The sequence below is a fragment of the Condylura cristata genome, unplaced genomic scaffold (assembly GCF_000260355.1).
Source record: "Condylura cristata isolate star-nosed mole 26May11 unplaced genomic scaffold, ConCri1.0 scaffold00004, whole genome shotgun sequence".
Lineage (NCBI taxonomy): Eukaryota > Metazoa > Chordata > Mammalia > Eulipotyphla > Talpidae > Condylura > Condylura cristata.
In genome coordinates this window covers 3,573,788-3,586,991 of record NW_004567105.1, presented here as the reverse complement: position 1 = coordinate 3,586,991, position 13,204 = coordinate 3,573,788, and the positions used below count along the sequence as shown (strand labels likewise).

At 66.4% G+C, this 13,204-nt stretch overlaps 1 protein-coding gene across 1 annotated transcript in view; it reads left to right on the top strand.

Annotated features, from left to right (window-relative positions):
- The window catches only part of CACNA1I (calcium channel, voltage-dependent, T type, alpha 1I subunit), an 88,168-nt gene that overhangs the window by 51,302 nt on the left and 23,662 nt on the right, over positions 1-13,204 (top strand). Inside the window, exons 7-11 of the mRNA XM_012735118.1 lie at positions 1,836-2,151; positions 3,265-3,357; positions 5,415-5,718; positions 7,100-7,503; positions 12,562-12,713. Coding sequence (XP_012590572.1) covers positions 1,836-2,151; positions 3,265-3,357; positions 5,415-5,718; positions 7,100-7,503; positions 12,562-12,713 — 1,269 coding nt within the window. The remainder of the gene's footprint in view (positions 1-1,835; positions 2,152-3,264; positions 3,358-5,414; positions 5,719-7,099; positions 7,504-12,561; positions 12,714-13,204) is intronic.

Genomic DNA, 13,204 nt, shown 5'->3' with positions numbered 1-13,204 from the left:
GCTTTAACCCGCTGCGCCACCAGGGAGGGCCCGGGATTAATTTTTCATGTGGACATGAATTGTCCCAGGGCCAGTGACTGAGAAGGCCCTCGGGGCTCCCCGAATTGGGGGCGCCTTTATTACAGCTGGTGGCTGCACGGGGGCTGGGACTACACGGGACAGCCGGCGGGCGTTGCCAACTGTCCTCCAAGAGGTGGTGCCAGCTTACACCCCCACGCCCTGGACAGTGAAGGAGGGCGCACCTTCACCCCACACCCTGGAATGCTGGTCTGGGGAATGATGCAAAACAAACTCGCTGTTCTCTGTGCGTGCTCCCTGATCTTGGCCCTTTCTAGTCCTTCTCTGGATTTTCTTCTCTTTTGTCCTTTTCTCCCAAGTGGGTTCTTTATCTCGGCGAGTTACAGGTTATTTTAAGATGCTTCCGCTAGTTGCTGTTGATGTGGTGCAGGTACTCGATCCCGGGGACAGCGGACTCCGGCCTGCTTTTGGAAGTAAGCTTCTGTGGCGCATGCGTTTGCTGGTCTCGACGGCAGTTTCCGGACCATCACAGCGGAGCTGCGTTATTGGGGTGGAGACCGGGGTCTGCCAGAAAGTGTCCCCGCTGGGCCCTTAGGGAAGAGCCTGCCCCTTGCCCTATGCCGTTCGGTGCCTTTGTTCTCCGCTGGTGGCTCACGGAGGTTTCCTGGGCCGGCGCGCCAGTCTCGTGACCTGCTCTTCTACAGAACTTGCATTTTGTGTCTTACCCACCCTGGGCTGACAGGTATATTTCGTATCTTCTGGTTATATTTTTGTGGCCAATGTCAGCTGCATGTCTGCTTTCGAATCCACCAGAAACCTGTTATTTAAGAATCGACAATGTATTCGACGAAACCTAACACATCCGCAGTACTGTTTCCATGTTTCATTCATATAAATCATAATGAGAGAATTTGCTTTCTGTTTTTACTCTTTTGACACCAGATCTTTAAGCAGTTTATCTTTGTGTATGGTGTGAGGTAGGATCCAGCTTCATTACTTTGCAAGCGAGCAGCAGTCGTCCCAACAGCGTTTCTGGACCTTTCCATTCCCACGGGCCTGAGAAGGCGTCTCTGAGGCACTCAGCCTCTTTTCTTCCCGAGTCCGGCCCGGTGCTCCGTGTTCACTTTCCGTCCCCGAGATGGTATCCCATGGCGTTAGTAATTGTAGCTGTCGAGCGGAGTCTGGGCTCTGCTCCTCTTGTGACAATTGATCTTCACCTTCTCTCACCTGGGTGCTAGCGTCACCTGGCCAGGTTCACAGACCAAAACCTTGAGCTTTTGGCCTGGAATTGTCATGAATCATTACAGAGTGGGGTTGCCATCCCTGTTCTGCCAATGAGGAAACTGGGGCTCAGACAGGGGAAGCCACCCGCTTCCCCAGACGGCGGGCGGGCGGGGCAGGCCGGGGCCCCCAGCCTCCGCTGTGGGACCTGAACACCGACTCTGCGGGCCACCTGGTGCCTGGGGACGAGGGCCGCTGAGACCGGGTCCTCGCCTCAGGAGCTCCGGCCTCCAGGGCGCTTGGGTGCATCTGTGCCAGGAGCAGCAGGGGGCATGCAGGCAGCACGGCCTGGCACGGGGGCCAGGATCCTGCGGAGACTCCCTCAGGGGAAGCGGAGGGGGAGCCGCAGCCGCCTGCAGTGGGTGTCGGGGAGATGCCTGTGGCTGCGGGCGGGGCGCTGCAGCAGCGGAGCAGCAGAGCCGAGGCCTGGCGGTGCCAGCCGGGCTCGTGCTGCGCGGTGCGTGGGCTCTGCCCTCCCCGCTGCTCCCGGGTGACCCGCGCCCCTCTCCCCTGCGCCCCGCCCTCCCGGTGCACAGACAAGGGGATGTGGCCCTGCCCCCCTACTACCAGCCGGAGGAGGACGACGAGATGCCCTTCATCTGCTCCCTGTCGGGCGACAACGGCATCATGGGCTGCCACGAGATCCCCCCGCTCAAGGAGCAGGGCCGCGAGTGCTGCCTGTCCCAGGACGACGTGTACGACTTCGGGGCGGGGCGCCAGGACCTCAACGCCAGCGGGCTCTGTGTCAACTGGAACCGCTACTACAACGTCTGCCGCACGGGCAGCGCCAACCCCCACAAGGGCGCCATCAACTTTGACAACATCGGCTACGCCTGGATCGTCATCTTCCAGGTGAGGCCCGGGCCTGGCGCTGGCCCAGGCGGGCGGGGGCGGGGCGAGCCAGGTGTCTGCCACCTGCCTCTGCAGTCTGCTCACCTGCGCGTTCCAGACAGAGCACTCGAGGGGCAAAGAGAGGGAACCAGCCCCGGGGCCAAGGATGGGGTGACCCCACAGCCTGGGCTCTCTGCCGGGTCCCAGGTGGGGGGCTGACCAGGCCGGGCAGCCCCCCTGCTGGGTGGGCTGTGGGGGACATGCCTGTGGAAGTGGCTGCCTGAGCCAAAGCCTGGGTGTAGGGAGGGGAAGGGCCATGGGGGGACCTCAGGGGGCTGTCGGCGGGTGCAGGGCAGGGTCTCTCAGACCCCCCTTTTTTCCGCGAGCAAAAAGCAGTCTGTGTTCAGGGCACTGGGGCTGCAGGACCCGGTGCGCTGCCTGAGGTCTCTGTTGCCTCAGTTTGCTCATCTCTACATGGGGTGCTAGCAGCGCACCCCCTCCCTGGCCTGGAGTGACTGAGAGGGGACCCCATGTGCCGCGGCGTGCTCCATCTGGAATGGGGCAGGGCCAGAGCCGGCAGCTGCGCCGGGGGACCCCCACCCCGAGACGGGCGGGCCTGCTGGGGCTCCCGCCAGGAGCAGAGAGCTCCACTGGGCCGTGCTGGGGTGCCCAGCACTGTCTTGCCTCGCGCTGCTCAGCCTCTATCTCTGGAAAAGTGTGTTTGGGGGACAGGGTCCCCAAGTCACAGCCGCGCTCCGGGCTCCTCTGAGCTGCACCCAGCCCTGCCAGGGCCTCTGCTGGCCTCATATATCCGAGCAGCAGCTGAGGCTCCAGGTGGCCCAGCCCGCGAGCTGGAGCCTGGGGGCCCCCGCACCCCCTCCCCGGCGTGGTGTGGTAGACGGGAAGGGGGTGAGCCCTGCGGCGAGGGGACGGGGCTCCAGTCCCGTGAGGTCCGTCCTGGCTGTGGGGCACCGGCGGAGGCCCCAGCTCGCTGAGCCTTGCTGTCCCCTCCTGCGAATGGGGACGCTGGCCCCGCCGGGCCCCTGCGAGAAGATCGTGCGCGTAAAGTGTCCGGGCCCACAGCGGGGCCCCGGGGGGCCCCACCCCACCCCAGCCGCTCTGTCCTGGCTGCAGGTGATCACCCTGGAAGGCTGGGTGGAGATCATGTACTACGTGATGGACGCCCACTCCTTCTACAACTTCATCTATTTCATCCTGCTCATCATCGTGAGTGTCGGGGCTGGGGCCCCTGGCCTGTACACGGATCCCTGCGGAGGGGGCCCTTGGGAGTCCCCAGGGAGCCCATCACGCGGGAGGCGGTGTTCAGTGTGGCCGAGAGGCGGGTGATTGAAGGGGCTCGTCGGGTTCGGCTGCTGGAAACATCCATCACCCCCGACTGCCTTCGTTTCTATTTCTGGGCGTTTAAGTCCGGCCGCTTGCTCCGGCCCCTTGCTCCTCTGCCTCGTCGTCTCTGGGAGTGCACTCTTTTCGTGGTGGTAGCCGGGATGCGGTCTCAGGATGGAAGCTTCCCGAGGCTGCAGCTTGCCCCTTTTTCCCGGGCCCGGGCAGATGTCCCAGATGGAAGCTTCTAGAAGGGCTGCTTCTCGGGCAGGGCTTGCAGAGAGGCCGCCATGCTGCTGATCTGGAAATCCTTGCGGGGACTATGGCCTGTCAGGCACCTCTGCCTTGTGGGGGTGACCTGGAGGGAGACGGGGGGCCCTTTCCTGGTCAGCCCCTTCGCCCTCCCGCCCCCACAGTCTTCCAAGCCCAGTGACTGAGCGAGTGAGCTCATCGCCTTGTTATGCCTGGCTGCAGCTTCAGCTACCGCACAGCCCCCCAAATGTCAAGGTGATTCACTCCCGGAGCCTGGCTCCTGGCTCCCTGCCCGTGAGCCGCCCTCTCTGGCAGCAGCACACGGGGCCTTAGGGCAGCACCCCAGCCCGGCCCTGGGGGTTCAGGACAGGCTGGCCGGTGACATGGCACAACCTGCTGCAGGCTTAACTCTGCAGCTTTCCTGGGGAGATTGGGGGCCTTGAACCCACATGGAGGCACCCCAGCAAAGGAGGGGGCCCAGGCTTTCTTCAGGATGGCCGGGAACTGGTTTGTTCACTCAGGAGCACTGCCCCAGGCCCGGGGCGGGGAGCCAGCCATGGGGAGGGTAAGCTGCGGCCTCAGGGACCAGACCTTCCTGGGAGCCAGGGGAGAGGGAGGCCCCAGGGGGCTGAGGGAGCCCCTGGTTGCCAGGGGCAGGGAAGTGGGAGGCTTCCTGGAGGAGGTGATGCAGGGAGACTTACAGGGTGGGGAGTGGGGGGGTGGGGTGGGGCCGAGCCAGAGGAAGTTTCTGGGCAGGGGCGACACGCAGAGACCCTCAAGCTGGGCAGAATTCTGCCGTGAGGAACTGTAAACCGTTTCAGAAAGGGACTGGGAATGCACCTTCTCTCTGCCTCATGGAGTTAAGGTGGGAGTCTGGGGTGACCCAGGCAGACCCTAGCTCACAGTGACCCCAGCTCACAGTGGAATGGGACCCAGGGCCAGCACCCGGCCCGTGGGCTCTGTGGAGAGCTGAGGTGGAAGCTGAAGCCTGCACAGCCGCCCTTCCTCGGCCTCTCCCAGGCCCCGCTCCCCCCAGCCCTGTGGGGGGACAGGAACCTGGGGCTGGGACCGAGGGCCCCCATGGTGGGCGGCCTCAGGAAGTTAGAAGCCGCCTCCTCTGACCGGCAGGCCGCTGAGCCTCTCAAAGACTTAGCAGCAAATGCCAGGGGCAGGGCCTGCCCGCCCCACCCAGGCAGGAAGGGCTGCTCCCCTGGCCCCCCAAGCCCTGGCGAGCCCCACCTGGGCCGTCCTTCCCCTCCACCGCCCCCCCAGTACAGACAAAGCCACACAAGACAACCCCTTCTGTCGAGGCCAGAGAGCGGACAGCGGCTGTGGCTCAGGGCTGCTGTCCCGGGCAGGCGGGCAGCTGTGGGGTGGCCAGGGCCTAGGGCCCGGGGGAGCTGGACTTGATGTGAGCCTGGTTGGTCAGGGAGCGGCCTGGGCCACCGCTGAGCAGGTGCTGGCCTTGTCCTGGGCGCGTCCTCAGAGATGTCTTCCCGCCTTGTGTGCCCGCCCCGCCCCTCCCTGCCCGCGCCCGCCTCGCTCGGCCTCCCACACCCGGCCGGCCGCTCTCGGGGTGCCTCTCCCCCTCTCGCGCTGTCTCTCCTCTCGGGCTGCCCGCACTCCCCCCGTCCGGTCTCTGCGCCCTGCCCGCTGACCCTCGTCCGGCCCTGGCCTCCCGTTGGCCGCAGGTGGGCTCCTTCTTCATGATCAACCTGTGCCTCGTGGTCATCGCGACCCAGTTCTCGGAGACCAAGCAGCGGGAGCACCGGCTGATGCTGGAGCAGCGGCAGCGCTTCCTGTCCTCCAGCACAGTGGCCAGCTACGCCGAGCCGGGCGACTGCTACGAGGAGATCTTCCAGTACGTCTGTCACATCCTGCGGAAGGCCCGGCGCCGCGCCCTGGGCCTGTACCAGGCCGTGCAGACCCGCCGCCAGGCCCTGGGCCCCGGGGCGCCCGCCCCCGCCAAGCCCGGGCCCCGCGCCAAGGAGACCAGTAAGTGGCCGGCGGCGGGGTCCTGGGGAGCGCCGCCTGGACAGCCTGGCCGCACACGCAGGGCTGTCTGGGCCAGAACCCCCACCCGTGGGCGCTCCCCCTTCCGCAGCGCCTGGCAGCACTGGCCGGCCTGTCCTGGAGGACGCGCCCCTGTCTCCCGGGGTCGTGGCCTGGCTCCGGCCCGGACCCACCCTTGAGACAAACAGCTGTCCGTCCTCAGTCGGGACAAACGCTCACCCTCTGCCGGGGCCACGGGCTCCTGCCGCCCCCGCCTGCCCGCGAGCCCCAGAGACAGGACCTACGGCCACCTGGAGTGACGGGCGTGGCTGCCCTGCACAGGTGTGGCACGTTGGGGGCCCACAGCACCCCTCAGTCTGCGTGGGCCCACTTCTCCCTGTGTCTCTAGCTGCCCTTGCGAGGGCGGGCGCTGTGGGTCGGAGGAGGCTCTTAGCGCTCTCCCCTGTTCGCTCAGTTGTCCCGATCAGGGGGTGCAGTGAGTAACAGTGTCCTAGTGTCCGGCTGGGGCCGCCGAAGTCAGAGGTGAAGGGGTCACCCAAGGCCACACTGCGAGTCGGCAGTCACCGGGCTGGGCTGCCCCGGGGCCGGGCGGCGGCTGCCTTGGGAGGCAGGTGCCCTCCAGGAGGTGGCCCGTGCGGGCTCATCCTGCCCGGTTGGCGCCACGAAGTGCGTCGGGGCCCCCGGAGCGCCCGGACGGGCATATGCAGGGAGCGGTGCCCTGGGAGCGGCCCACAGGCCCGGCCCTGAGCTCTGCTGCCAGGTGGAGATTCCAGGGCCAGCTGCAGAGTCTGGCTCCGGGCAGCTGCCAGCCAGGCCTGGCCTTGGGGGCGGCGCCAGGTGGCCCGTGGGCTGGCTCAGCACGAGGAGCGGGGCTGGGGCTTGGCTGACAGCTCGGGGGCTGTTTACTCCCAGGGGCTTCCTGCTGCCGCCCCCCTGTTCCGGGGAACTGTGTGGAGGAAGTCCCGGGGTGCATGGAGGGGGGCCTTGCCCCTGGCCCGCCTCGTCTTCCTTCTCCCTTAGCTTCGCTTCTCCCGAGGGGCGTCTGCCCTCGGTCATCCCGAGGGGGCGGCTGTCGGGGCCCCAGTGGGGTCACTGTGGGGCCTGGGCCGGGATGTGAGGGAACCAGGGCAGGGCTGGGCCTGTCACGCCTTCCTGGCCGCCCTGGGAGGTGAGAGCGCCTGGCCCCAGCGTGTCCCCGAAAGCCCGGGCTGCAGGGCCTGCCGGCAGGCTGACGCACACACACCTGTGTCTGCTTAACCCGGGACCTGGCGCGGCCAGGGGCTGCCTCCCGAGACGCTCGAGCCGGCCTGCGGCTCGCTGCCAGCGTGGCGGACGCTGACCCAGCCCTCTGTTCCCTTCTCAGAGCCGTGCCCGAGACACAGCCCCCTGGGCCCGACGCCCCACACGCTGGTGCAGCCCATCTCTGCCATGCTGGCCTCCGACGCCGCCAGCTGCCCCCGCTGGCGGTCCTCGGGCCCGGGCAGCGCCGACTCTGGCCAGGAGGGCTCGGGCTCCAGCGGCTCCGGCGGCCGTGAGGATGAGGCCGAGGGGGACGGCGCCCAGAGCAGCGAGGACGGGGCGTCCTCGGGGCTGGGGAAGGAGGACGAGGAGGAGCGGGCGGAGGGCGCGGCCCGGCTGTGTGGAGACGTGTGGCGTGAGACCAGAGCCAAGCTGCGCGGCATCGTGGACAGCAAGTACTTCAACCGCGGCATCATGATCGCCATCCTGGTCAACACCGTCAGCATGGGCATCGAGCACCACGAGCAGGCCAGTGTGTGGGCCTGGGCGCCCCGGCCCATCCACCCTGACACCGAGACCGGGGCTGCGGGGCTGGGGTCCCCCTCCGGGGCACCCAGGTTCCTGGCCCGGACTAGGCCCAGAGGGGGGAGGAGCCCCGGAGGTCTGGCCCCCGGCTCTGGTGGGCCCCCTCCTGAACCTGCACCCCTGCCTGTAGGACACCCCATCTGGCCCCTGCTGGCCCTGAGGCCCCCAGAGGGAACGTTAGAGGCAGGACGCACCCCAGTCTCTGTGTGGCAAGACTGAACCCCTGCAGGGTTTAGGCTCGGAGCCCCCCTAGCTTTTCCTGTGGCCCCCAGGCCCACCGCTGTGCTCTGTGGGGGCCACGCTCTCATTTCCCTATTCATTAGTCAGCCAAGGCAGCCTCCATTCAATTTACTTAAATGAGGCCCCTGGGGCTGCTGGGAGCTGCGAGCTGCTGGTTTGCCAGCCATTCTGGCTTAATTAAAAGGGTCTCTGGGGCGGGGCGGGGCGGGGCTGCTTCTCTGAGGGTGTAGCTGGTGGGCAGGCAGCCTAGACCCCTGGCCTGGGGTCCAGCCTGCTGGCCTTGGCCTGATGCAGGCCAGCAGTGGGCAGAGGCCTGGCAGGGCCCAGGCCCCTTGGGGCAGGGACTGATGCTGCTGGGTTCTGGCCCGGTCTGGGTTGGGGCAGCACCCAGGGGCCTGTGCCCACCCTGTGCATGACAGCTTGGCGCTGTCCCTGCCAGTGGCTGGCTGGAGCCCGTTTCCTGAGGCTCAGGAGTTTTGCAAACCCTTTGGCAAATGGTTGGTAGCTTGAAACTGGCCGTGGGGGCAGGGCTTGCACCATGGGCGTGCGTGACAGGTGGGGCATCACTCGGAGGCCTGTGCCGGCCCTCTTGCCTCCTCAGCCAGGCTCGGGCCCTGCCCCAGTGTCCTCAGGGGGCCCCCCATGCCCCCACCCGGCCTTCCCCTGGACCTCTCCATCCTTCCGCTCATGCCTTCTGGCCTAGAATTCGGGGAGGCCTCTGCGCTCGGGCCCCACAGGCTGGGAGAGGCCTCTGCCCCCCAGGACACCGGGCTTCCCTCTTCTAGGAGGCGGGTGTCCTTCCTAAAGGTGGGCATCGCTGCCCGCCGGGCGTCAGGCCCTGACCCCACGCGGTGTCATCGAGTCCTCCGCCCCGGTCCACCCACGGGCCGGTGTGGCGAAACCCACCGCAGCATCGCACCCCGCTTCCTGGCTCTGTGCTGGCGGCCAGGTGCCGTGGCCAGTCACTGGGCCTCCCTCAGCCTGGGCCCCCCTGTAAGTGGGCGCTCGCGCCCCGCCGCACAGAGGGGCCTGGCACGGTGAGGGATTTTTTATGAGTCTTTTTGAGCTGCCATGAATTTACCATCCTCCATCTGGAGCCTCAAAAAATTAATTAATTAAAGAGAAGATGAGGGGGAGGGAGAATTTAAAAACGGCCTTTCTATAGCTGCTCCCAGTGGCAGCCTGTGCCCCGCCCAGCTCTCGGGGTGGCTGGGCCCCCCCTTGCTCCCGCCCGTTGGCTCCCAGAGGCTGCTCTGCAGAATGGATGCCCCCACTGTCTATTTTTGAGCAGCCCCCTCTGAGGTGGCCCTGGCAGAGGGAGGTGGCCCAGGGCGTGGGGGAGGGGCAGGCGGCCGGGGCGGGGTGTGTGTGTGTGGGGGGGGGCAGGTGCCGAGCCCACCCATCCCCTGCCCTGCCTCACTGGCTGCCCACTCGCCATCACCACCCGGCCATGGGGGGCTCCGTGGCCCCCTCCTGTGGCCATGGGGTGGGAGCAGGCGGGAGGGAGGCTGGGGGCAGGCGGGAGGGAGGCTGGGTGTCACTCTCCTGCCGCCTCTGCTAGAGTCCTCAAAGGAGGAGGTTTCTGGTGCCTGTGGCCTTGAGGGGTCACGGTGGCCACATCACGAGGGGTGCCAGGGGGTTCCCGCTGCGGCAGACGCTGCTCCCTTCAGGGACAGACCTGGGAGATGGTGACAGGTGGAAGGAGCCTCCTGGGAGCAGTGTCCGCCTCCTGCTCCCTCCCTGGGCGCCCCTTTGACCAAACAGGTGACCCCCTCCCTACAAGCTGTGTGGAGCTGCCCTGCGCCTCCCCCTGCCCTGAAGGGGAGGATGGTCACTGAGCTGCCCCCAAGGCCTGCGCAACGGGGTGGAGGTGTCCCGGTCGCCCAGCTCCCGGGCAGCTGCCCTCGAGGCCCCCAGTGTTGCGGTCCAAGCAGCACCCCCTCAGCAGCGCTGGCGATTCTGGGCGGAGGTTGGGGTGTCTTAGGCCTGATATCCCCCCTCTGCGGGGCTTCGTGCTGAGGGACACCAAGGTGGGCGGCCGGCGGGGAGGGCTTCTGGGCAGCAGCTGGAGCCGGACCCTGCAGGTGGCTAGAGTCCCCACCGAGGGGCGGGGCAGGTCAGACACGGGGCGGAGGCGTCCGAGCCCTGAGCCCTGCCCGAGGAGGGTACTGGCAGGCAGGCGGACATCCCACGGGCGGGCGGGGGCCTGTTCGGAAGGGCCTTGGGTGGGCTGTGGCCTGGGGCAGTCGGGGCCTCGTTAGCAGGCAGTGACTTGTTTGCACGGAATCGGAGCCTCAAGTTGGAAAACTGGGGCCAGCGAAGGTGCCTGGACCTCGGGTGGGGCCGGCGGGCGGAAGTCTAACCCAGCTGCCGTGGCTGTCGGGGAGGCGCTGGGCTCCGGCCTGCAGGGGCAGCTCAGAGACGCCTGCCCGCCGGCCCACGTGCAGAAATGGCCGGAGGCCGCCTCCCCAGCCTGGCATGGGGCTCAAGCGGCAGGCCAGCCTGGCCCCGCCTGCCTCCCCCCTCCCCTCCCCCCTTCTCCCCTGGCCTGGGTCTTCCCACCTCTATCTTAGCGTGGTTCCCTGCCGCGCCCCCAAAGGGTGAGTCCTTGCTGTCTCCAGTTGCTTTCCGCACCCCAGTCTGTCTGTGTCTGTGCTCCGCGGCCGGCTGGCCCCGCAGTGTCCTGATCTGGCCCTGCCCGCTCTGGGCACCTGTGTCCCTCCCTCTCAGGCCCCGCCCCAGCCTTTGTGCTCGCTTCCGGATCTCTCTGTCCGTCCATCTCTTCCAGCCTCCGTGTCCCCCTCTGTCACCGCCCGTCTGTCTCCCGGCGCGTCCCGGCTTGGCTCTGGCCTCCGCGTCTGTGTTCCTCTGTCTCTGCCGCTTGCTGTCTCTCACCCAGAAAAACGCTGTCAGGAGTGACGGATGGTCGCAGCGGGGAGGTGACCAGAGAAACAGCTGTTTTGAGGGAGCAGGGGAGCGAGCGGGCGACCTTTCCAGAGCTCGGGCGCCCGCCTGGCTCGTGGGGGCCACGTGCGTGCTGTGCTGCCCGGCAGCAGGGCAGCCCCGACACACTGTTGGGGTCACGTTGTCCATCTCCGTGGCCCTGGCTTTGGAAGGGTGGGGCGGCAGCGGCTCGGTGCGGCGTCTGGCTCCTGGCTCAGCCAGGCTGCCCAGCCCCAGCCCTCCCCACCACGGGGCCGCTCAGGGCCCACGCCCCTCTGGGGACCATTTTATGAGTCCAGTGTAATTGCAGATGGAAATGGGGCTCCTTTTCCTTTTACGGGGCTGGAGAGGACCTGGCGGTTTTATTAGATTTCTCGGGCACCGGCGGGAAGCAGGTGCTCGGATTCTTCTCTCTCTCATCTCCTCTGGACACACAGGGGCCTGCCCTGGGGAGGCCCCGCTGCCCTGCGCCCCTGCTGGCCCCCTTTGCCCCGTGTCCGCTGCTCTGCCCAGCTGCAGGTCTCTGCTGAGACATCATTTCCTCCAGCAAGCCGCTCCTGACTCCACACGCTGTCCCCTACTACCCTGAACTTTCCTGGGATTTTAGCTTTCACCAACCCGTCTGTTAACTCTCTTCTTGAGCGTGGCCCCGTGGGGGCGGGGCGGGGAGAGACCTTCCTGCTGCTTTCAGCCAGGGGCTTGGGGTCCAGCCACTGTGGTGGCCGGCAGACCTGTGGGCGAGGGTGGAGGCGGCCGGTGGCCCGTTCGGAGCCGGAGTGGGCCAGCGCTGCGGCCTCGGCTTCCTCACCTGAGAATGGAGATGCCAGCGGGGCCTCCCGGCTGGTAACTCAGCCCTTCTCCACGATCCAGGTGGGAACACCTGGCTCCACGGTGTGCAGGAAGCAGACATTTGACCAGTCTTGGGGTCCGTAGAGGGCGCCAGGCCCTGGGCCTCACATGGCTCTCAGCAGCAAGGTTTATTGTCTCCTTCCATATAGATGAGGGAACTGAGGCCGGGTGGGTGCGTGGGGGACCAGCGTGGCCTGTTTCACACTCCAGGGTTGATCACCATGATGGCCCCATTTGTGCGGTGCCACCAAAGCACTCTGGGGCCGATGACGTCTGTGTGGCCAGGGGCCTGTCTCTTTCTGACCAGCTGGACTTCACTGCTTCTCTCGGGTCTGGGCGTGGGGGAAGTGAGCACCACCCGCCGGAGGTCGAGGGGCCGGGTGCCAGCTATCGGGGTGCCATGGCGGGCGTGGTCTCTGTCCCTAGCTGCCCAGGGTCCTGAGGTGGGCGCTCCCGAAGGGAAGAGGGGCAGGCTGGTGGGTCTGCGCGGGGACGGTTGACGGAGGAGTCTGGCGCGGGGCTGAATCCTGGCTCTGCCCCTTACCAGCCCGGCAGCCCAACCTGTCTCCTCACTGCAGAGTAGAGCTCGGGAGGGGCTGAGTGAGCCAGGGCCGCAGAGTCACCCGCCGGGTTCGGGGCGTGGGCTAACACGGAGTTGCCCGCAGCCACTGCCTGCCTTCCACGTGGCCCTCTGAGCCTCAGTCTCCTCATCTGTAGAGTGGGTTTCAGCACACCTCCCTCAGCAGTGACACCTACCCATTTACAAAGAAGGGTGAGCCACCCCCGTGGCCTCTCAGGTCCCTGGCGTGGCAGAGTCCCGAGGGACTCGTGGCCATTGGACCTGATCGGGCGCACATGGAGCTCCGGCGAGGACACTGGCCTCTCAGGGGACCGTAGAGTCCTTGGGTGTCCACAGGGGACCCGGTTGCCCTCTGGTCTGACTGGGCCCCCCACCGCCCCACCCCACAGCCCGAGGAGCTGACCAATATCCTGGAGATCTGCAACGTGGTCTTCACCAGCATGTTTGCCCTGGAGATGCTCCTGAAGCTGGCGGCCTTCGGGCTCGTTGACTACCTGCGCAACCCCTACAACATCTTCGACAGCATCATCGTCATCATCAGGTGCCGCCCCCAGCCGGCAGCAGCCCCGGCCCAGGAGCAGGGAGGGAGCAGGGGCAGTCACGAGCCCAATCCCCAGTAGACCATGCGCAGGGCAAAGGGAAGCGGTCACGTGAAACACAGTTGTCAAAGCCTCTACATGGTCGGGGCTCCGCGCGTGTGTGCGTCTGGATCAGCGCATTACACAGCAAGCCGAGCGGCGGGCCCGTGACCCCCACGGCAGGGGGAGTGTAAGTGCACTCCCATGTCTGCCTCGGCCCTCATGTGGCATGAACACATCAGGGATGTTGACTGGGCACAGGCCACAGGAACTGCTCATTCTCTTATTTACACTCATAATCAAAAGCATGGTAAATCTCAAACAAAGGTCAGTAATATTTGTAGGTTTCCTGAGTTCTAGACATAGACTTTAGTGGAGGATTCCAGGTCAAGAATCCCCAATTAGAGTGGGCCATGGGACAGCAGTATTCTGTGGATGGGTGGATGGATGGATG